Source organism: Halichoerus grypus, chromosome 8, assembly GCF_964656455.1.
Source record: "Halichoerus grypus chromosome 8, mHalGry1.hap1.1, whole genome shotgun sequence".
NCBI lineage: Eukaryota > Metazoa > Chordata > Mammalia > Carnivora > Phocidae > Halichoerus > Halichoerus grypus.
In genome coordinates this window covers 82,398,138-82,423,776 of record NC_135719.1, presented here as the reverse complement: position 1 = coordinate 82,423,776, position 25,639 = coordinate 82,398,138, and the positions used below count along the sequence as shown (strand labels likewise).

Below are 25,639 nucleotides of genomic sequence, written 5' to 3'. Positions count from 1 at the left end.
AAGTAATACCGTTTCCTTGTTGATAAATTGCAAATATTGAAACCCCGTAGTACTTGCTGCAAAGTTGGTGTAGGGGGGTCGCTGGCTCTATTGATGTGTAAGCTGTTAGAACCATCCATATGGTGCTGTACCTTCACACTTGGGCTTTTAAGCATCCTTCCTAAGGAATGCTTGATGCAAGATGTTTCTTATTCCCCTCCTTCTCCTGAAGGATTTCTCCAAATTTCTGTGCAAGAAGTTTCCCAAATAGTTCCTTTTTCAGTATTCCTTTGGAAAAATTTCCAAGGCTTTCAATCTCTTCGTCCTCCCCTTCCTTCTCCAATTTGGAGGGGAGAATGTGATATAAGGTACAGGCCTTGGAATTAGTGATACCAAATAAGGAATCTTCTCTGTGGAAAACTTCTTTCTTTGTGATTATCCCTAGTGTAGACTAAGGAAGTCTGTCTTTAAGAACAAACCTCAAAGCCGTTGTGCACTGATTCTCCCCTGTCCTCCCCTTTAGGGTTAGTGGAGCGGGAACTGTTGAGGCCATCCTATACTCTTCCGCAGGGGTTGGTGCTCAAGATTGAATACCACTGTTTTTGCTGTGGTTGTTGTATATTTGGATGAAAAATGCCTTCCTAAAAACAGATTCAAGAATACCCTTTCAGGCCTGTTTGGGTCCTGTCAGGAATCTGGCCAGAGAGCCTCCAGGACCTGACATAGGGAGGAGAGGGATCAGGCCCCAAAGCGAAACTCGGCCGTTTCATGAATTGGTCTGGTTAGAGCCTGTGAAGTCTGAATATGTACTATATCCTAAATGGGAACACACTTTGAGAAATACTCTCGGAAGTCAACGATCAACCCTGTGTAGAGCGTACCATGCTCCATTTCCCAGTGATGATGTTCCCCTGTTCTGAAAATATTTGAAGGAACAATCTTTGTATTCTTGCTTCTCAGCTTTGTAAGCATCAGCTGTCTCACCAGATAAAACTGCGGATGCAGCCTCAGACCTGATACTTATTTCTTCGTAGGTACTGTGAAATCCACCTAGAATTATCATATATTAGAGTTTGGGGAGCATTAAGGAAACTAGTTCCAAGTAATCATTTCTCACATTGGTCTCTGAGCCCAGTTCTTTTTTTTTTTTTTTTTTAAGATTTTATTTATTCATTTGAGACAAAGAGACACAGAGAGAGAGAGAGAGACAGAGAGAGAACATGAGCAGGGAGAAAGGCAGAGGGAGAGGGAGAAGCAAGCTCCCCGCTGAGCCAGGAGCCCGATGTGGGGCTCGATCCCAGGACCCTGGGATCATGACCTGGGCCGAAGGCAGACGCTTAACCATCTGAGCCATCCAGGCGCCCCTCTGAGCCCAGTTCTTTACCACATCAGCATCCAGGAGGTGTGCTCAATCTTGCTTTTACTTCCGGAACCACATATCAGAGGATTTCTCTCTCTCTCTCTTTTTTCCTTCACGTCAGCCCCCTCTGACAAAGAGCCACCCTGATAAAATTCTATGTGGACATCACTTTTATTCCTTGCTCCAAATTTTTTCTCATCAACAGGTTTGTTGAAGTCAAAATGTCTGGCCATTGGACCGCAACAGAGTAGAGGGCTAAAGCATACCACAAAACACTCACTTTCACTTTTAACTATAAGGTCATGGTAGGAATAAGCGTGATGAAATTTTAAGGTATTTTAGGTACCTAGTTATGGTAAGCTCTGCATTTTAGCTACCTAGCCTCAATATCAAACTATATTATAGATAGGATTTGTTCTTCAGCATCTTTTTTTAAAATAGAAATGATCACATAAAAATGTAAGATGATTCAGTTGGAGTTTAATGTGTATAAGAAATGTGTGTGCAAATGTTAGTGAATATACGAAAATACCTATGAAAAATGAAATGTAGAGGCTATTGAGGTGATGAGTAATAATTTTGTTTATAAGATGATTATTTGTTTCTTTTAAAATAATATTTTAAGACTGAAGCTAGGTATTTTGTGTCTTGAGCAAAATTGATTTTCCTGTTTGGAATGATTGACAAGTGATGCTGTGTGAATAATGAGATTGTAGGGGAAAGCTGTAACTCCTTAAAAAGTCTTTTAACCAGTAGACCTTGAAATGGAGGATCAGCCTATTAACACTCACTGGCAGACAAGGCACCTTCTTCTGGTTTGCTTAATAGGCAAGTAACTTGCATTTCTGTCTTTCTTTCCTCATCAATCTTTGTCCCTTCCTCCACCAATTCCAGACTTACTGTAAGACCAGGTTTGAGCTAAGAAAGTGCTTTGCTATTGGCTGGCTTGTTGGTTTCCAGTTAAATAGAATTTTCTGATTGCACAGAAGCGAGGCTGGTGGTCTCCATCCTTTGACTATACTAAGTGTCTTATTTTGTATTTGAACAATCTTTCATGGAGGGCCCATCTTCTAAAAAAAAAAAAAAAAGACCTTTTTTATGCCATTAGTTCATGAGGGAAAGATATTTCACCACCTGAGTAATGATGGTGACGATATTGTAGACATAATAGTTTCTATCACTGCTTCTTAACTACAGCTGAGAGGTAAATGAAGGCTACATGAAGGCTAATGAGGAGGCGTGCCCCCATGAGAACCATATTCTTTTTATCAGAGCTGGTAGCAAAAGGACCTGGGTTTGGTTGGCCCCATGCTCCTGTTTTCCTCTGATACCAACAGAAAACAGTGGGTAACAGGAGTGGTAGTAAGTAAAAAAGCAGCAGCGTTAGGCCTGGATAACTCCAAAACATGACTTACTAAGTGAGTCCCAATGCATGTGATGCAGTTCTCTTAGAGAAGCCATTTCCAGGTAAGTTTCATGATTATATCTAGGGGAACATCTGTGTTGTGATTGGCTTTAACACCTGTCTACACTTGATAATCACCACTTTACCTTATAGTGGACCTTACATGCCAAACCTTCCACAACTCTCTAATTTGAGATTATTAACATTCATGTCTTAATTGTATTTTTTACATTATTTTATATTTAATGTAGGCAGAGCCATGTATCTATTTATGGCTTTAATATGCTTTGTTCCTCATTAACTTAAGTGAAAAACCAAGTTTATTTAAAGGGAAATACTAAGGGAATAACAGTTCAGGATATTGTCAAAATCACAATAGTAGTATCATTATTAGAACAAAAAATTCAGTTAGCCCTTATTTAATGAGCTTCCCACATGCAATAAAATGTGGCATTTGACATTGCAGCAAAAAGCTATAGTAAAAAGAGCGGTGGACCCTAAGCTCATTGTATAATTGCGGTTTTCTCGTTTATGAACAGTATTACTTTTGCAAGTTAGTGCTTTCCATGCCTCAGTTTCCTTGTCTGTAAATATAGTGATGACAGCAGTAACGCTGCCTCTGTCACAGACCTGTGGTCAAGTACAAGAGAAAAAACCAGAAACTGTATTTTTAAAAGATTTTTTTAAAACTTTAATTACTGGGGGCGCCTGAGAGGCTGGGTCACTTAAGCATCGGACTCTTGATTTCAGCTCAGGTCATGATCTTGGGGTCATTAGATGCAGCCCCATGTCTGGGCTCTGCACTCAGCAGGGAGTCTGCTTGGAATTCTCTCTGTCCCTCTCCCCCTCCACATCTCCCCCCACTCCCACGCTTGTGTGTGTTCTCGCTCTTTCTCTAAAATAGATAAATAAATAACATCTTTTAAAAAAAAAACCTTAATTACTGGGGAAAATGTCACTTGTTAGTATGTCAATTTCTAGGATCCTACCTCACAAACTGGTAGATAGCTTACAAGATCCGTGTGGGAATTTATCTACCTCTTACATCTTTTAGGACTCCACGGACACGATAGCAATCTGGTTTTATTCTTCACGAATATTCCAGAGAAGCAAATTTCAAGTATTTTATCCAGGTTTGAAATGAACAAAAGAACAGAATTTTGCAAGGAACAGAGTTCAGTGAAAGAAATAACATGGCGAGGGAAATCTCTGCAGATAAATGATCACACGTTTTTTTTTTTATGGAGTTTGACACGTAAGCTGAAATCTGAATGACAAACAAGAGACAACCATAAAAAAAACAAAGGAAGGAGTATTTCTATAAAGAGAACAGCATTTGCAAAGGGTAGAAGGGGGTTGCTATTTCCAGGAGCAAAAGATGGAGGGAGCCTGGTGGACAAAAGGGAGAATGGAATGAGATGAGAACGGGGAGGTACTCGAGGTCCAGATCATGTAGGGCTTTGCAGGTCATGGTAAGGGCCTTGGGTTTTATTCTAAGCATTTTGGAATGCCATTGAGGAGTTTTTAAAAGATGGTTCAGTCTTCCATACTTAAGTTTGAATGGCCAGTCTGCTCAGAGAAACCAGTGTGGGAGAAATCACAGAAGCCTGGGTGAGGGCTCATGGTCTGTTAGCTGGAATGTGGCTGCTTTAAGAAGTCTGCCTGACTTTCCCCAACTCTGCTTTGGTCCTCAAAGCCCCCTCCCTCCCCAACACCTCAGATGACTCCCGTTATGCATGAGCACTGTTCTCCATCATTCTTAATAGCCCCACCCCCCACCGCTCAGGTTCTTGACTTAAAACCATATCCTATTCAATCTTTGAATTGCCCACAAAACAGACTTTTGTGTCTCCCATCTAATAAATGTCCCGTAAATATTTGTGAAATAAGTTAATACACTTGCAGTGGTTTCAGCAGTCACTGTGCTCTAGAATCACCTAGGGAAACTGAAAATGTGGATGCCAGGCCACACCTCCAGAGATTCTGACTCATGTGGTTTGGTGTATTTGTAGTAAAAATTCCCAGATGATTCTGGTGCGCGGTTGGAGTGGAGAGCCAGGGAACCAGGCTGGTTCTGGGTGGTCTTAACCTGGGAGTACCACGCTTACCCTGCCCCTTTAAATGCCTGTATATTTCCCTTGTCCTTGTGAACGTTAAAGGCATGACAGAAATGCCCTGGTTATCTGGCCTTTAAAGTTACTCAAAATAGTGACTACAGAGTCTATTGTATTGAGGATTCTCTCCACACTGGTTTCTCTGAGCAGACCGGCCATTCAAACTTAAGTATAGAAGACTGAACCATCTTTTAAAAACTCCTCAATGGCATACCAAAATGCTTAGAATAAAACCCAAGGCCCTACATGATCTGGGCCTTGAGTACCTCCCCGTTCTCATCTCATTCCATTCTCCCTTTTGTCCACCAGGCTCCCACCATCTTTTGCTCCTGGGAAATAGCAACCCCCTTCTACCCTGAGTACTACTACTCAGTAGTATTAGAGTACTAATACTCAGTAGTATTAGAGCACTCCAATATTACTGACCCAGGGTATGCTATCAGTCAATTTGCCTTTGGAAGAAGAAAGATTCCTGTTTTTCACCGGACGTCCAGAATTTGACTGACATGTTTTTTATCAGCTTTGGACCCCAAAAGCACCAAGACAACAAAGGGGATTAAACATGGCTCCTTCAAGCACAGAACTCAGAAAGTCTGGCAATGGTGTGTTTGTGCAGTTGTTTTGATTTCAGAAGTGGAAAGTCTTTATTTAACTCTATATAATGTGTATATAATAATATAATTTTAAGGCACCTGCTTCAAAATAGAAACTGGGATGTTGGAGATAATAACAATAAACAAAAATTAAACCAAACCGGGCTCAGTGCCCAGGAAAACTACCGAGATTCCAAGAACTGGGCAAAGAATAAGCGAGTAGAGAGCACGAGGCAGGCAGGGCTCGAGCTTAAGTGCCTCAGGAAAAATGACTGCTCTGCAGCGCCATCTCAGTTAGTAGTTCTGTGGGGCATTTGTCATGTGGGTGGGGTTCCTGCCCTTCTCATTTCAGTGACAGGCTTCCAGTGGAACTTGCTTTTCTAAAATGTCAATCCTAAACATGCCAGTAATTACAGTGATCCTGCATTGTGTTTTGAGTTTTTATAATGCTGTGAACCACTTGGAAATAAGTGGACCAGAAGTAAAAATAGGAGTTCATAACGACTTTAAAGCTAGAAGGAAAACCTTCATGTTTCCCAGGATGCCTAAATGTTGTGTAATTTACATAAACAAAGGAGGAAATCCTCTTTGTGTGTTTAGGGGTGTGTGTCTAATACAGGAACCCATGTTTTCCTGTTATTGAAAAGTATTCTTTAATCTTTTCAGCACATTTTAGGACCTGCCTGTATTCCAGGTATGTTGTTTCCTCTACCATGAAAACAGAAGAGCAGGGCATGGCTGGCAGAGAAACCTGTTAGATCTCATAGGAGACACATGAAATAAATGCATTAAGTTAAATGGCTAGACTGACACTGTTGCCTGAATTTAGTTCGGGGAATGGACTTACACACAGAGCCATAAGCCAGACAGGCTGTTTGTGAATAGAAGACTATAGAATTCCACTGATCGAGAGTGTTAAGGGGATGGTGACTTTTTAACCGTGAAAGTAAACGTAATTGGTATGAAATGTTCAGAAGCTTTTAGCCAAATCTAACTGACATAATGAGTAATAAACCTAAGCATTATTTGAAATTATTTTTTAAATGTTTGCTAAATTCTGGTTTGGAGCAAAGGGGAGAGTGTCATAAAAAGAGGTCTTTAATCTTGGAAGCCTAGGGCTCTCACCAGACGTAAGGGCAGGGTGCCCACATCTCATTCGCCTCTTGGTCCCTGTGTTCCTGCTTTAATGACCCCGGATACTGAAATTGCCCTAAACTCTCCTATGCATGAAGGAGAGTCTTCTTACCAGCACCCGTGACTGGAGTAGGTGCTTTCTCTCCTTCATCCCTCAAGGGTTCTTTTTGCCATCTGTTGAACATCTGCATAGTTATCTGGAAATGTAGGACCTGCAGGGTTATTGGAAACAAAGAAAGAATGTGCCGTCGATGCACAGGCTTATCAGGATTACATTCATTACAAGTAGTACTTTCCACTTTTTTGGTTCCCTGAATAGCATCATTTCTGTTAAATTTTACAAACTCCTACAGCCAGGCCTAGGAGGAGCTTTTAGGAAAGCCCTTTTAAAACACTTAATGACCACGCCACCCTGGAGGCTCTAAGTCACGAAGTAAGCAGATGTGGAAATATCCAGAGTGACTCTCTCCTAGTGGCTGGTGCTTGGCCTCTGTCTGAGAGGTGACACTGTCCACCCTCAGCATGGAAAGGGCAAAGGAAGAACTGACTAAGGCTGGGAGAAGCAGCTGTCTTGGTCCTGCAGGTGTGGTGACCTCAGGAATTTGGGAGGGGGGCGGTGCGTGAATGCCAAACACAGTCAGAAACAGATGCAAACTAGATTCAAACTGAACAATATTTTTTTCATTATTTATTTATTTTAAAGATTTCACTTATTTATTTGAAAGAGAGGGAGACACAGCGAGAGAGGGAACACAAGCAAGGGGAGTAGAAGAGGGAGAAGCAGGCTTCCCAGAGGGAGAAGCAAGGGGAGTAGAAGAGGGAGAAGCAGGGAGCCGAACGTGGGGCTCGATCCCAGGACCCCGGGATCATGGCCTGAGCCGAAGGCAGATGCTTAACGACTGAGCCACCCAGGCACCCCCAAATATTTTTTTAAAGTGAAACATTATTCTATCTTACTCTATCAGGTGAAGCCTGATTTATTTACACTGGAATATCACATTGGAAATACACATTGCAGTTCCCTAGGGGAGCCAGTAACCTCCACTTCCTCTACAATTCAGCTTTTCCCAGTGAACTCTACCCTGATGCCTGCCAACCCCACATGCTGCTTTCCCTGCAGTTGGTCATCGTGCACTTGTAGCCTCCATTAAAAGTGCTTGGTGTCCCTCGGTTGAGTTGTGTTTAGTTTGAATGAAGACATAAATGAAGCAGCCTTCACAATTATAATTATGTTGTAATTACTTGAGAGTGGAGAGTGTAACTATTTCTTTTGAGTTCACCCCTCATCAAAGACACACATATTCATATTCTGTGTGTGTGTGTGTGTGTGTGTGTATACACACGTAGGTGTAATGAGAAAACAAACCAACCTTCGCGCCCGCTAATCTGAGTGGTCTTTTCTTGGCAGTAACAAACAAGAAACCCACACAAGCATCCATCACGAAGGTCAAACAGTTTGAAGGCTCCACGTCGTTCGTGCGGAGATCACAGTGGATGCTTGAGCAACTTCGCCAGGTTAATGGCATCGATCCTAATCGGGTGAGTGAATGCCCAGTGTTGAGCGAAGGTGTTCTCTTCACACGATGACTCTCTCACTGACCTTGGCAGTGCTGGTGGTTATCTGAGTCATCTCTAACAAACTATTTCTCTATTTCAGTGATGTGGCTAAGACTTTTGGATTTCTGTGTCCTTATGGGGAACTACAAGTCTTTTCATCATGTTTGATGCAGAAATGTAAGGGGATGCATATTGAAGAAATGCTGGCTCCTGTGTGTGTATCAGCCAAGCGCAAAGGGCAGAGTTCAGATATCATGTCCATGGTTATTAATATGAAAAACTACGTTCATCAAAGCTTCATTTATCTCCTAATACCACCAGTGATGAGGTTTTTTTTCCAAAACAAACAAACAAACAGATGACACCTTACAAATTATGTATTTGGATTTATACATGAGAAACATTTTAAGGTAGAATTATTTATTTAAGTACTTTCCCTTTTGCTCACACATACTCGCTATGCAAAACCTCAATAATGAGGAAAAATAAAATGTAAATTTTAACTATATGCTAAAATAATAAGGGAGAATCTTTTCCTTACCAAAGGTTAGGAGCAAGATTAATTAATAGAGCTAAGAACCTGAAGGAATCCTTTTCCAGGTCATTGGGAAGGCAGCATGTAGCCTAAATTCTGCCAGATTCATGTGTGGTATGCTGGAAGGGCTTTAGTGATACTAGCCTCCTAGGGACATCTATAAATACTCTTCAGATCTGGGGGGTTGCTTGATAAACAGAGAAAGGTGGACTCTCTTTCCATGCATCTAGGTGCTAATAAAGATGAGCCTTGTGATTAAGACCAAAGTTTTGAAAGGTGTTTTTGCCTTTATGAGTCTTTTGTCAGGAGTAAGCTGAAAGCAGCAGTTTTTATAGATTGAGATCAATAGTTATTTCACTGTCTTTTCCAGGATTCTGCAGAGTTTGATTTGTTGTTTGAAAACGCATTTGACCAGTGGGTAGCCAGCACAGCCTCAGAAAAATGCACCTTCTTCCAGATCCTCCACCACACCTGCCAGAGGTACCTCACGGACAGGAAGCCGGAGTTTATTAACTGCCAGTCCAAAATCATGGGAGGTGAGTGGGCATTTGTAGGGCTTTGCTCATCCTGTCTCCTGAGACTCACTTTTACATAAAAAGTTAGGTGTTCGGCAGCATAATTAAAGACAAAAAAAGAATCAGGATGCTCAGAGTTAGACAGCATGAAAACCATTCTAGGGAGTTCTTTGCATGCTAAATCCAGACACGGTGGTATGTTTTCACTCTTAACCAAAAGCTGGTCTTTTTAGAAGAATTAGCCACTTAGCTAAGACTGTTTATACTATGAGAACTAACCTGCCCCTTTATTAGGAAAAACTCTCAGTTTGGTTTCTTTACTACCATTTCTGTAATTTCATTGCAGAGCACTGTTTTCTAGGCTGCTTTTTCCTATTATTTCTCACAATATTTTACAAATATTAACATACAAATTCTTACAGATGTAGTCCCTTTCTTTCAAATAGCAGCTAGTCTTAGGTTTATTCCTCGGATGGCATACAGAGCAGAGTGAGGCCGAGTGCTCTAAGCCAGCCTGAAAGGGTGAGTACCAGTGTTGGCAACTTAATGAGAAACATTTAGAGGGTGCCTAACACATTTCTTTTAGGTGGCATTTCTTTTTAGGGAATTGAAACTGAGCTAAAAATATTTTTAAGAAGCCTTGCCAGTCACTCTGTGAGTTGAGGAAGAGCGTTTCTGTCATTGCTCTTTTCACTGACCTATTCTCCTGGTTTTGCAAAAAAAAAAAAAAAAAATTGTGCACCAACTTGGTTTTAATCAAATGTCAAATGAAGGTCACATTATAGACATTACATCTTCTTGAGCTGAACGTATCTTTCGTATGAACATGGCACAGAACCCATTATTCCACCCTAGCCCCTGACGTACACGGCGTCGTTTTGCCATTAGTCTGCTAGATGTCATTAGAGAAGATTCTGGCCAGCGCTTTGTTGTTATCCGCTGACATGTTGATGTTCCTCTTGAACAGTAAGTTGCTTGCATCCTAAGAACCTAGAAAGGTCTTCTTTAGGCGTCGATGCAGTATTTTATTACAGCTTCTCCATTTAGTCCTCGAAAAATGTTGATGAGTAGTGCATATTGTCTTCCAAGTGGCCCCATACCGTGCACAAAAGCAAAAACTATTAGATGTAGATGTTGAAAGGAAAGAGATCATCTAATACTGGCCTCCTACCATTTAGAAAATAGAATGAGCTACTGCTTGCCATCCTGTCGGTGCCCCTGGCACTCTTCACACGGATCCCACGTGCGAAGCCCAGCTGAAACAGACCTGGCAGGTCAGGGCGCACCGGGCTCAGGACCACAGACGACAGAGTGTTTCAGTGACTGCAAAATGGGCCCGGAAATCCCAGCTTTCCCTCATTCTTCATTAGGTGAGGCCTGTCTCTGCTATCCTAGAACCAGATTTGTTTCTTGATCTCAGGGTCCTCCTAGGAAATGTTTTTCCATCGGTGTCTGTATGGTCCGTAGCATACGCAGAAAGCAAGTAAGCAGAGTCTCCTCTGAAAATAAGGTGACATTATGGGTTTGAAATTTCTGTTGCCCTTGGAGAGGGACTCCCCTCATGCATTCTACTTCTGCGTGTTCCATCCTGAGAGCAGAGTGGCCAGAAGCAGAAGCAGGGCCATGGGAATTGGCACGTTTCCTCAGAAGGAGAATGTGAGGCAGAAGCAGGAGGACCCCAGCCTCACTCCCTCCACTGTCCTTGCCGGAGAAACGAGTCTTATCCTTCCAGGAGAAATGAGTCTTATCCTTCCTGCTAAGGTTGAGGAGAGCTTTGGTAACTCTTCCCTCATCTCACTGGGCAGTCCCTCTTCTCTTTTGCCTCTGAAACTCACTTCCTTTCATGCGTTCATTCATTCAGTCCTGGTTCATCATCCGATTATGCAACAAATAAGTACTAAGTACCTACTATCTGCTGGTCACTGTGCTATATCCTAGATATGGAGAATCATTCTGTATCTGGTTCCTTAGTAGACTCCAGTTTCACTACCCATTTTCCAGACTGGCGGGTCCCTAACAGCCTTACTCTGTGCTCTTCGTTACCTTCTTGAATGTCCTCAGACCTTCCCACACAGCCCCACCCAGCTGCTGCTTTCAGTCATTGACCCAGCCCTTCAGAGGTTTTCCAGTGCCCCATGTAAATTATGCAGCATTGAGAAAGGAATCCATATATCCAATGTTAACTTGTTAGTATGTATATTGGACAAAGCTAAAGACTGATTTCCTATAGTAAGAAAGAGAATGAGTTGATGAGACCAAGTGCCAGCATTGGCCCTACCTTTTGTGACTGCACCCATGTCTCTCGTCTTCCTTAGACCTCATTTTTCACTGGTGTGACATGTGGAGGTTGGCTTAGAGACCTGGAATCCACTTCAGTTTTAATATTTTGAGAATCTCTAATGCCTAAGTTGAGTAGATGAATCACTTCTTAATTTAAGAGTCAACTAAAAGACTTAGCACAATTAAATATTGACTGGCCTCAGATTCCTAAGAAAGGCAAACAAGTTTGAACTCAGCACATTGTAATTTGTTGGCAGCACATGTGTCCTTAATGAGCACAGCCTATCTTATTTAAACAGTTGCTTATCCTGGATAACAGTTGTACCAACACACCCTGGTTCATTAGCGTGCCGATCAGTCTTCCTTTCTGCCGCTTACCACACTTCAGTCTTAAAATTGTGTAGTGCTTGGTCACAACATTCTGACCCCTTCATCCTTGGAGGTACCTACCCCACCTTCAGCAGATGAGAGCTGTTTCACATTTCACAGTATCTTTTGGTCTGTCCTCAGAGTATGGGCCACACATCCTGGACACGGATATTCTGTGGACTGTGAAATGTCATAGATTTTTGTGATTTTTAAAGAACTAATATCAGTGTTGGTATGCTTCCCCAACACCAGATTCTTTACATGTGTTGTTTCATTTAGCCTTTACCACAGCCTTTGGAAATGTAATTTATTATCTCCATTTTACAGACAAGGAAATGGGATCGGAGAGATCATTAAATAGTTTGCCAGGGGTCGTATAGCTAGTAAGTAGCAGAGATGAGATTCAAACACAGGCCTCTCCACTCTAAAAGCATCTTCGTCAGGGCCACTGAGTGCCACACTCCGGGGAGCACACTGACATTGTCTTTGCTATGAATGGTGCCCCCTGAGGTTGTGCAGGAATTGGGGGAAATATTTTAGCCAGCACATCCCTAGGTTTTAAAAAAGGGAGATAAGGGGAGGGGACCAGAGATTATAGGGACTTTTAATTTTTTACCTAGTCTTATTGTAGGTATGTTATTAAGATAGTAACTCTTAAGTATTTGGGGGTGGGGAGAATCCTAAGAATGATGGAATTAGGGTGCCTGGGTGGCTCAGTTGTTAAACAACTGCCTTTGACTCAGGTCATGATCCTGGAGTTCCAGGATCGAGTCCCTCGTTGGGCTCCCTGCTCAGTGGGGAGTCTGCTTCTCCCTCTGACCATCCCCCCCTTTTCATGTGCTCGCTCTCTCATTCTCTCTCAAATAAATAAATAAAATATTAAAAAAAAAAAAAAGAATGATGGAGTTATCAGGGACCTTTAAAATTATCTTGCTCTTTGTAGTTTTTGTTTTTGTTTTTGTTCATCTGAATTTCAACATATTAAAGAGTTGAACTGCTTTGGTGGCCGGGGAAGATGATGGAGCCCCAGCCACTCCCTGGGCCTCTCAGGTACTCTGCATCAGGCCCAACCCTGTCATCAGGAAAACTAAGGCCCAGTGATTTTGAACAACTTTACCAAGATCAGAGTCCTGGAAGCAAGTCTGCCTGACTTCCACCAAACTACACTTTCTTTAATACCAGTTCAGACGGGCTCATCTTTTAAATGCCTACAATCCCAGGCAGTTCTCCCCTTAATTGTATATACCTCCCATGACCAAGTTTTTTTTCCCTTGGGGGATAGTCAGTTATACAGAAATGGCTTTGGCATGCTTGAATTCCCTCCTGCAAATAACGATATTCTGTCTCCAGAGGACAGACTGGGAAGCTTTGATCTTCTGATGCTAGTTACAGAATCCAGGAGACACATGTATGGTCCATAGGGCCAAGGGAAGGTCCTTATAACCAGAAGGGGGGCAGGAGGCCCTAAGCAAGTGTGAAGAGGGGAGGTATTGGTTTCCTCTCCTGCCTCTCTCAGTATCTTGGCAGCCATCTTCTCTTCCCTTGGACGGTAGGAAGATCAGGAAGCTAGAACCATGTCCTCCAGCCTTGGTCATTCCTGACTTCCACTCTCCCTCTCATTTAATTCATTAAAGGTCAGTCACTTTTCAAAAATACAAAGCTATCCATTTAGTTGCTGGGTCCCTGAGCTACCAAGCTATGTAGATTTAACCAGACTGAAGGCAGAGGCATGGAGCCAGTCTGTCTACTGAAAAGTGACGTGGCATACTGAATGACAGGGGCCCTGAAAGCGAAGTCTCAGGTTCCTTTCTGAGAGGGTAGATGTGTGTTTATCGTAAGCAGAGATGATGGTATACTGTATATGTGTGATGACACATTTGCACTTCAAAGATGCCTCCAAGGAGTTAATCGTATGTGTAGAACTTTAGACTTCAGAAGAGAGACTTGCTTTCAACCAATTCGTTTCAGAGAAACATGGTCTGCCCCCAAAGAGTAGTATCAGTTTAGCTAACAGGCCTGTCATATTAAGTCACAGTCCCAAGGGGAACCTTTTTGTATTGCTTTCTTCATTTTTTGTAAAATGTGAGCACATCCCACATGGCTCTCCATGGCTAGCTTATTTACACTGACCTTTTGTAGTGATTACTGTTGGCCCATTATTCTTAGGCCCAATGCCGTGGACTATGGGAATTTTCAGTGGTATTGGCAACTTCTGTGTTAGAACAATGGAGATTCTTGGCAAACCTGTTTTCTTCTTCAGTAAGTGTTGTAAATTATTTTGCAGGAAAACAAATGATTTCTTCTTCAAGGCGAGCTTCTGTACAAACTGAAGCATATCCTAGCATTTTCTCGAACTCGGCCCGAACACCCTTGGCTAACTCGTTGAATTACCTCTTGCTCTTTCACCTGTTTTCATCTGGGTCCTCCTTGCGTGGACCCACCTATATTGTTTGCAGCCCACCTGTGTATGTGTCCTCATTGATTGCATAAGCATTGACTCAGCACCATCTACCTGTCAGGCCCTGAGCTAGCTGGAGAGATCCAACAACAAAGGAGATACCTTTGCTGACTTGGTTTACTCTTCTGGGGAGACAAGAGGTGTAAACAGACATAAAACAATTCAATAGCACCAAGGTGACTGCTGAGCTGTGTTGTAAAGGATGGTTAGCACTGGCCAGACAGTCGGGGCAGGGCGAAATGAGCTCTCTCTTATTGCCGTAGTTAATCCACACAGTTTCATTCCCGTGCTGGCTATATTCAGAATTTGGAATGTGGCAGATTGTTTTTCCACAAAACAGGCTATTTTGGAGTGCCATATATTTTCATCACCACCAAAGGATATTTCTTAAGTGTTGCCGTTCTATGCACAACCCTTCAAATGATGGTATCAAGCCCAGACTTCTGAGCTCTATTAGAATTGCAGGGACACCAATGTCTCTGATGTCTCCTTCATAGCAGACTGGCCCTCGTTTGCCCCTGCTGATTGGTATGCTAAAGGAGAAACATAATGGCTTTACGCTGGATTCCCCTGGGATGGAATAGAATCTCAGGGTTTGAAGCGTGACCTTGCTTTGGACTTTTCTTCCAAACAACGCAGGGTCATTCCTGGGTGGAGTGTGCAGATGTTTCACCTTGTGAGGGCTCCAGGCGTGGGCATATGTAAGATGAGATAGCAACTTCTAAAAAGAGGACATGTGTACGCCCTAACAGGCTTCCAATGGGGGGCGGGGGATAAAAAGATGATCTATATGGTCATTCTTCATCCCAATACATTAACATACTACTTTAAGGGAATCTGTAACATTTGCCGTAATTTTTATATTTCTTCTCTGTGTTGTCATGTTTTCTGTCAGTGAATAATGGCTTTGTGGGATGCGAACCTCACACTCAGACACATGCTCCGCCAGGGGCACGTTACAACGAACTGTTTATTTCTCAAGAATAGATTCATGTGTAATTTTGCCTCACTGCTCAAACCTTAATATATTTGGGGATGCATACACATGCACACACATACACACATATATTAGAGATTATAATTCACAGACCACGTTAAATTGTGTTAAAACCACCGTAGAGCTGCTGCTTGATGCCAACCCCTAGATGCGGAACAGAGGAGACAGCCAGGCTGCTTAGCTGACCCGCTGTTGTGAGCGAGCCGTGAAGTGTACCGTACAGTTCTTTCCATCAGGTGGAATCCGTGTCATGGGTCCTCCGGTGGCTCTTCTTGTCACTCTCGAAGAAAAACAAAAGAACAAACTTCAGTGATTCTCTGCTGTGGCACAAACAAGGAGAAGGTTTTGTGAGAAGCGTGCCTAAGACCCCACAGCTAATAAGGGATAGAGCTGGTCCCTCGGTCAAGGCCTGGCCCTTGCTCTCCGTCCATTCAGTGAAGGCCAGGACTTCGAGTTCACTTAATAAGCACGTCTTCTTTTCCTTATATTGATTCAGCTAAGTAGAAGAGGAGATAGCCCCAATTTAACAAGATATTTATAAGGATCAAATTTAAAATGCTATTTGAAAGTTCTCTATAAATGACTGTTAATTCTGTATCAGTCCTGTACACACACAGATTTATGATCCAGTCTCCCATCACTCTAGCCTCTTCATTTTCCTAGACAGCGTGATAGTTCATTACAGACTTGGCTTATAGAAACTCTTTTGGAAAGAGTAAGAAACTAAGAACAGAAACAAAAAAAAGCGTCAATAAAAAAAACAGTACAGATATTTAACGTATACAGTTAGGAAAGCCCCGCTAGGGTTTCCTACGTGTTTGCTCTGGTTTGGGGACCCTCCCACTATAACTACCGTATCAAGCAAGGCTGATGTTTATGGTGCTACGTGAGTTCCTGACATAAGCCTCCGACACTGGCCGAGGACTAGCAGCACCAGGCTTCTGGGTCTGAATCTTTTATGTATTTACTGTTTCAATTCAGGACAACATTACCAGTTGTTATGTTGGGTGGTTTATGTGCTTTCTCGTATTTTCTGAGTGGGTCATTCAACCTCATCTTGTTCCCAGGAGGTAAATCAAAAGCAGATGCTTTTATTTTAAGTGAGAACATTGAAGTAACCAAGGACTACTGCTTTAGGTTCCATCCAATTCTGTGCATGATACAAATGACTAGTAACTAAAGAAAAACTGGGTCACAGATGTGATTTTGTCTTTTTCATTGCTCTTTGGCTGTAAGCTACACTGATGCACGCGGTGAACCAGCTGGTGGGCTGTGGTCAGCGGTCCTGAGCCAGGAGTGACTTCATGCATTAAATGCTTTTGAATCATGCATCTCCATCAAAACCTTGAACCAAACCAAGGGTGCATATGGGTACTTCCAAGGTATCATTTATTGGCTTGACAAGGATCATGAATGTATTTCGTCTGTCCCATGGTTAAACAACCTGCAATGGATGAGAGCCATTCCTACTTTCAGAATCAACCAGGGACATAACTGCACAACTTGACCCAGTGATACAGTGATAGAGAGCAGACTCCGTTCACTTATCCCCGGCTTTGTTGGTGGCATCACTCAGCTCTGTAACTTTCTCTAAACTACTTAACTTACATTCAACCTCTCTGCCTTCCTGTATCATGGAGAGTAACGAAGACCTTGAAGGAATGGTGTGAGGATTAAACTGAATTTTAAAATACTCAGTCAGGGGTGCCTGGGTGGCTCAGTCAGTTAAGCATCTGACTCTTGATTTTGGCTCAGGTCATGATCTCAGGGTCGTGGGATCCAGCCCCGCCTTGGGCTCTATGCTGAGTGTGAAGCCTGCTTAAGATTCTCTCTCCCCCTCTGTCCCTGCCCCCGCCACTCGTGCATGCTTTCTCTCAAACATACATACATACATACATACATACATACATACATAAAATATTCAATCAAATGGGATTTTTGCAAAGTGCCAGTACATATCTGAATATTCTATTAAGAAAAACTTGGAAATTATAATTTGTGTGTTCATAATATTACATGATTTCTTTCATGATATTTATGAAAAGAACTTTCTGGGGCACCTGACTGGCTTAGTCAGTTAAGCAGCTGACTCTTGCTTTCAGCTCAGGTCATGATCTCAGGGTCATGGGATCGAGCCCCACATTGGGCTCTGTGCTCAGTGGGGAGTCTGCTTGAGATTCTCTCCCTCTGCCCCTCCCCCCACTTGCACATGTGCAGGCATGCATACCCGCTCTCTCTCTCTCAAATAAATAAATGAATCTTTTCTTAAAAAAGCCCTTTCCAATGAAAGAAGCAAGAAAATTTTCTTGAGCTTTCCTAATCCATGTTGGCCATAAGAATTGCAAAAAAATAATAATTTCTTTGTTTCAAGTGGGAATGAGCTGAGCTCTATTATAGACATTTCAAATGACTGGAATGCTGAGTTGTTTGCTATGGCTTATTGAATGCTGAACGTGCTGCATTTTATGTTTGACATTTATAGAGTGTGTATGTTACTGCTGACTTACCAAAACAACCATGTTTAAAATAGCAAGTGAGGCTGTGCCAGAGATCAGGGCAAGTAATTCAGATCTTCTTGTAGGAAAGAAAACCCTGAAACATGTTTTCTGAACTTTATAAGAGAATCGAAATATTCTTTTTCTACCAATAGATCTTCAGCCTAAAATATTTGAGTCCAGTTCTCTTTCCCCTGCCAAAAATGGGGATACATGAATCAGAAGTAAAACTGTTTAATAGTGTTAGACATGAAGTGGTATTTCTGAAACTAAAAAGTGTACTGCATGATCCCATATTTCAGATTTACAGACAAGTACAGGTTTTAAAAGAATTTGGGAGACATAAGTTTACCAGTCAGTTTTCTATGTAAGGACATTTTTTCAATTTTCATATCCAGTATCACCATAATTTCATTTTAAAAAAAAGTTTAACACGGGGCGCCTGGGTGGCTCAGTCGTTAGGCGTCTGCCTTCGGCTCAGGTCATGATCCCAGGGTCCTGGGATCAAGCCCCGCCTCGGGCTCCCTGCTCCGCGGGAAGCCTGCTTCTCCCTCTCTCACTCCCCCTGCTTATGTTCCCTCTCGCTCTGTGTTTCTCTCTGTCAAATAAATAAATAAAATCTTAAAAAATAAATAAACAAGCTATTGAAAAAACAAAGTTCTATTGGACAGGGCTATAAGCCTACATTTCCTCTAAACTGGAAAGTAGATCTACAGGCTTTATTAGGTTCAGGTTAAACATTTTTGCAAAGTACTTAATAGATGATATTATGTACTTGACATTATAGCACCCTGGAACCATATCAGGTTAGAATGTCTCACAATTAATTATGCTGAGTTGGATTGCTTGGTTAAGGTGGTAACTGCCAATCTCTCTCCTATATAGAATACATTTTCCCTTCATAGTTAGTAGCATCTAGAGATGAACATCAAAAATCTCAAAATAGTTTTTCCTGATATTTATTATGGCATTCAGCATTTCCTCATTTAATTAGGTACTCATCTTAAACCATACTAGGTTTGATATTTGAAATAATAAGGATAATAATAAAAAAGAAATGGACCCTGTCTTCAAGGTCTACAACTTAATAGTAGACACATAAAAACAGTCTAAGAATATAAAGTAATAGGAAGTACAAATGAATATGGTTGAAAACCAAGAGAAGTGGGGCGCCTGGGTGTCTTAGTCGTTAAGCATCTGCCTTCGGCTCAGGTCATGATCCCGGGGTCCTGGGATCAGGCCCCGCATTGGGCTCCCTCCTCAGCGGGAAGCCTGCTTCTCCCTCTCCCACTCCCCCTGCTTGTGTTCCCTATCTCGCTGTGTCTCTCTCTCTGTCAAATAAATAAAATCTTAAAAAAAAAAAAAAGTTTAACACTAAAGGATTAAAGGGACATACTCTCCAGAAATAAAGGGCTGTTCCTTAAATTGGAAACATTTACCTTGAAAAACTTAGCACATCGTTCTTACTTATCTTAGTTCACGTAGACCAATAAAAACTCCATCAGCTGACATTTAAAAGTTGTTGCCCTGCTGTAACGTAAAAACGTCAAGAACTAAAACTAACATAGAATTTTAGCAAAGAGAAGCTGAAGAGCAGTAACTGGCTCTAAGAATGATCATTTTGTGCTTTGTCAAATTCACCCCTGCTTCTGGGGGAAACCACTCGGAGCACACATCTTGTGGACAGGACCTCAGAACGTCATCTTCAGGGTTGAAGGCCAGAGCCTATTCCTTTCCTGGAATGGAGGTAAGGAACTTGTGCATAGTACCTGAGAACAACTACACAGGAGTATGACCTTTCTCAAACCTTCAGTGAAGAGGTAAATGAAATGGCTTTCTTTTCCCTCACATTACATCCTAAGCTTCTAAAAAATTCTGCCTTGTTTCTTACCCTTAAGGTAAAACTAAATCACTAGGTTTAGCAAAGGTAATTATTTGAAATGTGGACCCTGATGTAAATCTGAAGTTAGAGATTTAAGACCACACATTCCTCACTCTTCCACTTGGAGTATGCCTACCCAGGATTGGATTCCTTAGATGTTCTGCAGGAAGCAAGAGCATTAGGGTTGCCTGATTTAGGAAGCAAAACTAGAAGATGCTTGGTCAAATTTGAATTTCACATAAATGATGGATAATTTCTTAGTAGAAGTATGTCCCAAATATTGCATGGGTGTCCTATATTTTATCTGGAAACCTTCATGGGTATATATCCTCCCAGTTTCTGGCCACCATAACAAATACGGAAAACAGAATACGTTTATTGCTGTGAGACACATAAGCTTTATGATGGCCAAACAATTATTACGAGTTCAAGACAATTTGAGACAGAGATCTCCTCAAAGGCATTATGTTAGGTTAGCCATCCAAAGATACAGAGAAAAATCTGAGCAGACTGTTGAAGAAGGGCTATTAGAAGAACTTAGAGGATCTGTGACTTAGTGTGGCTCTTCTCCATAGAATAATGCTGTAACACTGCAAATTATAATTAGTCGTAAGTATAGAAATGCCACTAAAGCACTCTTATCACAGAACATGAGATTCCTGGTTAATTTTGCCTAGGGAAGAAAGCTCAGTCATCAGTCTGAATGTCTTTGGCTTGGTTTTGAGGACTTAGTTTACTGTCGAGAATAAAAGGAGCCTACCATAGACTCTTGGAGACACCCAACAGAACAAAGGCTCCCATTTATGGAGGGAGAGTAAGAAGCTCTACTATGTCAAGAGCTAGAAGTAGAATAAAGAAGTGTAACAGGGGTGACTGGGTGGCGCAGTTGGTTAAGCATCTGTCTCTTGGTTTCAGCTCTGGTCATGATCTCAGGGTCATGAGATAGAGCCTGTGTTCAGCTTGGAGTCTGCTTGGGATTCTCTCTCCCTATCCCCCTGTCCCTTCCCCCTTTCCCCCTCGCTCAGTCACTCACACGTGTTCCCTCTCTCCCTTGTTCTCGCTCTCTCAAATAAATAAATCTTTAAAAAAAAAAAAAAAGGAAGTATAACATGAAGCTGCCACTTTAGATATTTGGCCTCCTCTCTGACCGGTCTAATGGTTTTCTTAGTAATGGACATGACTGGTCTATCAAAGATCCCTTGACAAACCCTGTGGCTTGCCTACAAGCTCTGGCTCACCTTTACCCATTGTGCTGTCTGTAGCCCTATCTCATTGTCAAGTAAACAAGCATGCAAAGTAACCCTGGCTTAGCTGTTGGTTGGTTGGTTTGGTTTTTGTTCTAGCTCTATAGGAGTATGGCCTCCAAAGGTGATGCTGCTGTAGGTTCTATGAACCATTCAATGGGTGATACCTGTGAATGTGGAAGACTATCTTTTTCAATATTTTCTAACTCTGAGAGCGCATAAAGCATAAACATTTCAATTGCAATATATGAGTGACAGCAAAGCAAGAAAATAAATATATCATTACACTGGGGCAAAGATACATGTTTTAGGAAAAAGAAAAATGAGGGCAAGTCTTTATTGGCTTAAGGATTTATTTCCTTTGACAAAATTTTGAGTGGTTAAATTGTGAAATAGCACTGTGTGTGTGTGTGTGTGTGTGTGTACATACGTGTACACATGCTTTTCAGACTTGGTGGATACTCTTAGTGGGAAAGCAACTATTTGTTTTTCTTTTTTTTTTTAATTAGTGGCGCATGCCAAAAAGGCATAGTAAGAAAGACTCAGACTATTTTTGAGTATAGATGTCTGAGCAGAAACTGATTTTTTTATATTTTGAGAAAAATCTAAATGTAATTATCATAATTACTCATAGTACTCTGCCCCATAGAAAAGAACTTTCAAATGGAATCAATATCTTCCTCATTGAACCTGACTGAGAACATTTAGGTCAGGATCATCTTTATGCCCCCTTGTAACAAGGAGAATTAAACTGGACAGAATATGATGGATGAAAGTCAGGGGCATTCTGTGAATCACATATAAATATTGCAAAAGATCTAATCTCCTTGTGATTATTTATATATTATATATTATTCTCTCCATCAGTGTTTCACTCTGTCCTATGGACCTTATTTTCACAGTTGGTTGATTTTATTGATCATCTTCCCAGTTCCCATTATAAGAGGCTGAGACTTATGAAAGAAAAAAAAAGTGTTTTTCACAAGGTCAGAGTAGATCATACATCTGTGATAAAAGCCAAGGGCTTGTCCTGCTAGTTGGTTTCTACAAATGTTAAGTTTTTTCAGACACTAGGTAAAGGGGAGGAAAACCACTTTTACAATTATTTTACGGTGTCAATATACTATCTTGTGTATTTTCTTTAAGCCTTTGACTTTTAAACTTGAATGAGATAGAATATATCATAATTTTTTTTTTTTAAAGATTTTATTTATTTATTTAAGACAGAGAGAATGAGAGAGAGAGAGCACATGAGAGGGGGGAGGGTCAGAGGGTGAAGCAGGCTCCCTGCCGAGCAGGGAGCCCGATGCGGGACTCGATCCAGGGACTCCAGGATCATGACCTGAGCCGAAGGCAGTCGCTTAACCAACTGAGCCACCCAGGCGCCCTCATAATTTTTTTAAAGGCCTACATCATTTAAAAGCAAATATTCATGTCAGAGTCCATGTGTATTTTAATTTTTCTAGCCACAATAGATTTACCCTCTTGGTCATTTGTATTCGTTTCCCACTGATGCTGTTAGCAAATGACCACAAACGTAGTAGCTTAAAACAACACAGATTTATTATCTTCTAATTCTGAAGGTCAGAAGCCTAGAATGGGTCAATAGGGCTGTGTTCCTTCTGGGCCCTAGGGAAGAATTTTCTTGCCTTCTGCCCCTTCTAGAGGCTGCTTCTATGCTGTGGGGTGTGGCCCTTGCTCCATCTTCAAAATCCCCAGCAGAGCATCTTCAAGCCACTCCCTGGCTCTTACACTCTCACCTGAGGCTTATAAGAACCCTGGTTGTTTTATTGGGTCCACCCAGATAATCCAGGATAATCATCATATCTGAATACCCTTAACTTAATCACATCTGCAAAGTCCCTTTCACCATGTAAGGTGACACCTTCACAATTCCCAGGAATTCGATGTAGGCATCTTCGAGAAGCCATTGTTCTACCTGCCACATCATTTTCCTAAACAATTCTAAAAGCTCTAATGTACACTCTTGTGTAATACTGTCCTACCTTTCATTTTTTCCCTTTCATATGATATACTTTTCAGTATTTCCTATCAACTATATTGTACTAATCTATTAGGATTTAAGACATTAAATGTCTTAAAATGTAAAATTTAGAACACCTGAACATTTTATGAAGACCCAGGCCTTAAGGGGCTGTAAGGGCTTGCTAGGTGCTACGTTACCAAGAAGTTCCTCACTTTATCAGCTGGGATATTTATACCTTGGCCCTTTCTCTTTACTTAAGGAATTTGTTTTTCCTTAGTAGTTACGTGGGTTCTTTACAAGTTTCTAGAAGTCTTACTATTTAAAGCCTTTGCTGATGAAGATATTGTAGGCCATTTGATTTTGTTTGAAATCTTCCTTTTCCTTGATATTTTCCTTCCTGTCTCCTCAGAAAAAAATGATTCTAATGCCCTACCTATAAATAACTTTGTGGTCGTCCTCTTAAGAGACTGACAGTTCCTTTTTCAGCTTTGATGTAAAATGTCAGGGTCAGGTTTATTCAACATGTACTCATTACAGACAAGTTCAAATTAGCTGGTTGGATTTATCTCTTTAATTCAGCATACATTTAGAAGTGATTCAACATGAGCACCTGAAACATAACTACCATGTTGATTCAACACTTTCCTGTGTTGCTTCGGGTATGTATTTATTTTCCTGTTGTGGTGTTTCTTCAACCTTGTTGTTCTGGTATGGTATGACACACACTAAACAGAAAATGACTTTGCACAGGTCTGGGCTTGTATTTCTAGTCTGTCACTTACCATCTGTGGACAAGTTACTTAGACTGTAAGCTTGACTTCCTCTTCCTAAGCAGAATTATGGAGTAATGCTTACTCCATAGGGTTGTTGTAAAGATTAAGTTATATCACACAAAATATCTGGCATGGTGCATAGGGAGTACTGTGGAATTGTAGTGGTAGCTGTTATAATTAACAATTATATTAATATGTTATAATTAATATTTTCTTTTAATCCCACCTCCCTGTTGTCCTGCCTTCCATCCTGTTAAGGGAAATTCATATAGGATTTGCATTTCAGTCAGACACAGAAGAGAGAGTGAAAATACAGAGCATCCCTTACATCAAATGTGGTAGAAGTGCAGTCCTCTGTTTTGCATTTGCGTTTTTATCTTCCAGGGGGAAGAAAAAAGCCAGCTAGTGATGATGACCCTGATGATCCCCATATTGGGTTCCTACTATATGCCAGGCAATCTTTTTCATTCACATTACCCCTAAAAAGTAATTATTGTTATCCTCATTTTACAGATGAAGAAACTGGGTGTCTGAGAGGTTACAGAGAGGCAAGGAAACTTGCCCAAAGCCCCATACATAAAAAGGGAAGTCAAGATTTGAACCTCGGGGCTAGCTCTCAAATCATTCCCATTAGAGAGAGAAAAGTAGAAAATCTCTTCAAAGCTTTGTCTAAAAGTTCCAAGTGTTCCTCCAACAAAAGTAGATTCTGTTTTCACTTTTTGGCAATCACTATAATTTTTGACATTGGGCGATGTTGTATTTTCAGTATAACATTTGGATTACAGTATTTGTTGCTTTATCACCATTAAGTTATTTTCCAGTTAAGTGTTTGATGGTTAAGTTCACTCTCCCAGTGCTGCCCTTTCTTATAGTGTTCCAGATTGTATTTTCTTCTCCTCTAGGAACATATCTTTGAAATTGTATTATACTTCAAAAGGAAAATGCAATATGATTTGTTGAGACTTAAGTTATACATAAATGTTCAGGAATACACATGTATAAAGTGTGGCACATTTATATTCAACTCTTATTCATAACAAATACATGTTCTTCAACTCTTGCATAATAAACACTTATAGGCCAGCAACCTGCATGGGTAATTAAGATGGAGTCCTGGGTAAGGCAGCCTTCAACGATAAAATATGTATAAATCTTCTTTGGGAAATAAAAGACTTGGAAGTAGGTGGTATAGCTTTTCTTCAATGATGATTAAGAAAATAATTCCAAAATTATGACTCCCTTCTTTTAGACATCTCATACTTCTTAGCTTCCTCCCTTAAAAGCTGAAATGCATGTATAAACAGCTGGATTTCTCTCTGATTAAGATTAGATTTAAAAACTGCAGAATTTTAAGTTCAGATACAGGTAATAATAGCACCATTGAATTGCTGCCACTTCTCAACCCATTTTTTCCCCTAGTTTAAAAAAAAAAAAGCAAATTGAACTAATCCTTTGGGGCCATTTACTTTCAATTAGCCAGCCGTAGGTAAATAAAAGAATCTGTCAGTAAAACATAATCAGCTTTTTCTTTGCTTGCTGGTGAAAACAAAGGAAAAGATAAGTATTACCACTGCTGAACATTGTAGAATTTTTGGATTGTTACATTGATAAAAATGAATGTTTTAAAAATAGAATATTGGCACAGTTTGACATTGTAAGTTCACATTTTGAGGCTCCTTCAGCACCCCCACATACAAAATAGAAGAGATTAAAAAGAAATAGCTGCTTTCAAAAAAAAAAGATAAGTATATGCATAAACCAGAAACAAACAGAATCGCAAAGTTAGCAGGAATGAAGCTACTGGTGTGCTGGGCTACAAGTCCGGAGAGAGGTAGTTTGCATTCAATGCTGTAACAGTGACTAACTACCCCATGCAAAGTAGGAGACCAGAGCCACATTCACTGCTTGGAACCGGGGCTTCTCTGCCCAAGCGAGTAGTCTCCAAACAAGCTGTGACCAACT

General features: G+C 41.1%; 1 protein-coding gene across 4 annotated transcripts in view; it reads left to right on the top strand.

The window, feature by feature from the left end:
• Positions 1 to 25,639, top strand: part of STXBP6 (syntaxin binding protein 6) — a 247,041-nt gene that overhangs the window by 186,766 nt on the left and 34,636 nt on the right. For all 4 annotated transcript variants that reach the window (XM_078053515.1, XM_078053516.1, XM_078053517.1 and 1 more), the window contains 2 exons: positions 7,994 to 8,124; positions 9,048 to 9,213. In XM_078053515.1, coding sequence (XP_077909641.1) covers positions 7,994 to 8,124; positions 9,048 to 9,213 — 297 coding nt within the window. The remainder of the gene's footprint in view (positions 1 to 7,993; positions 8,125 to 9,047; positions 9,214 to 25,639) is intronic.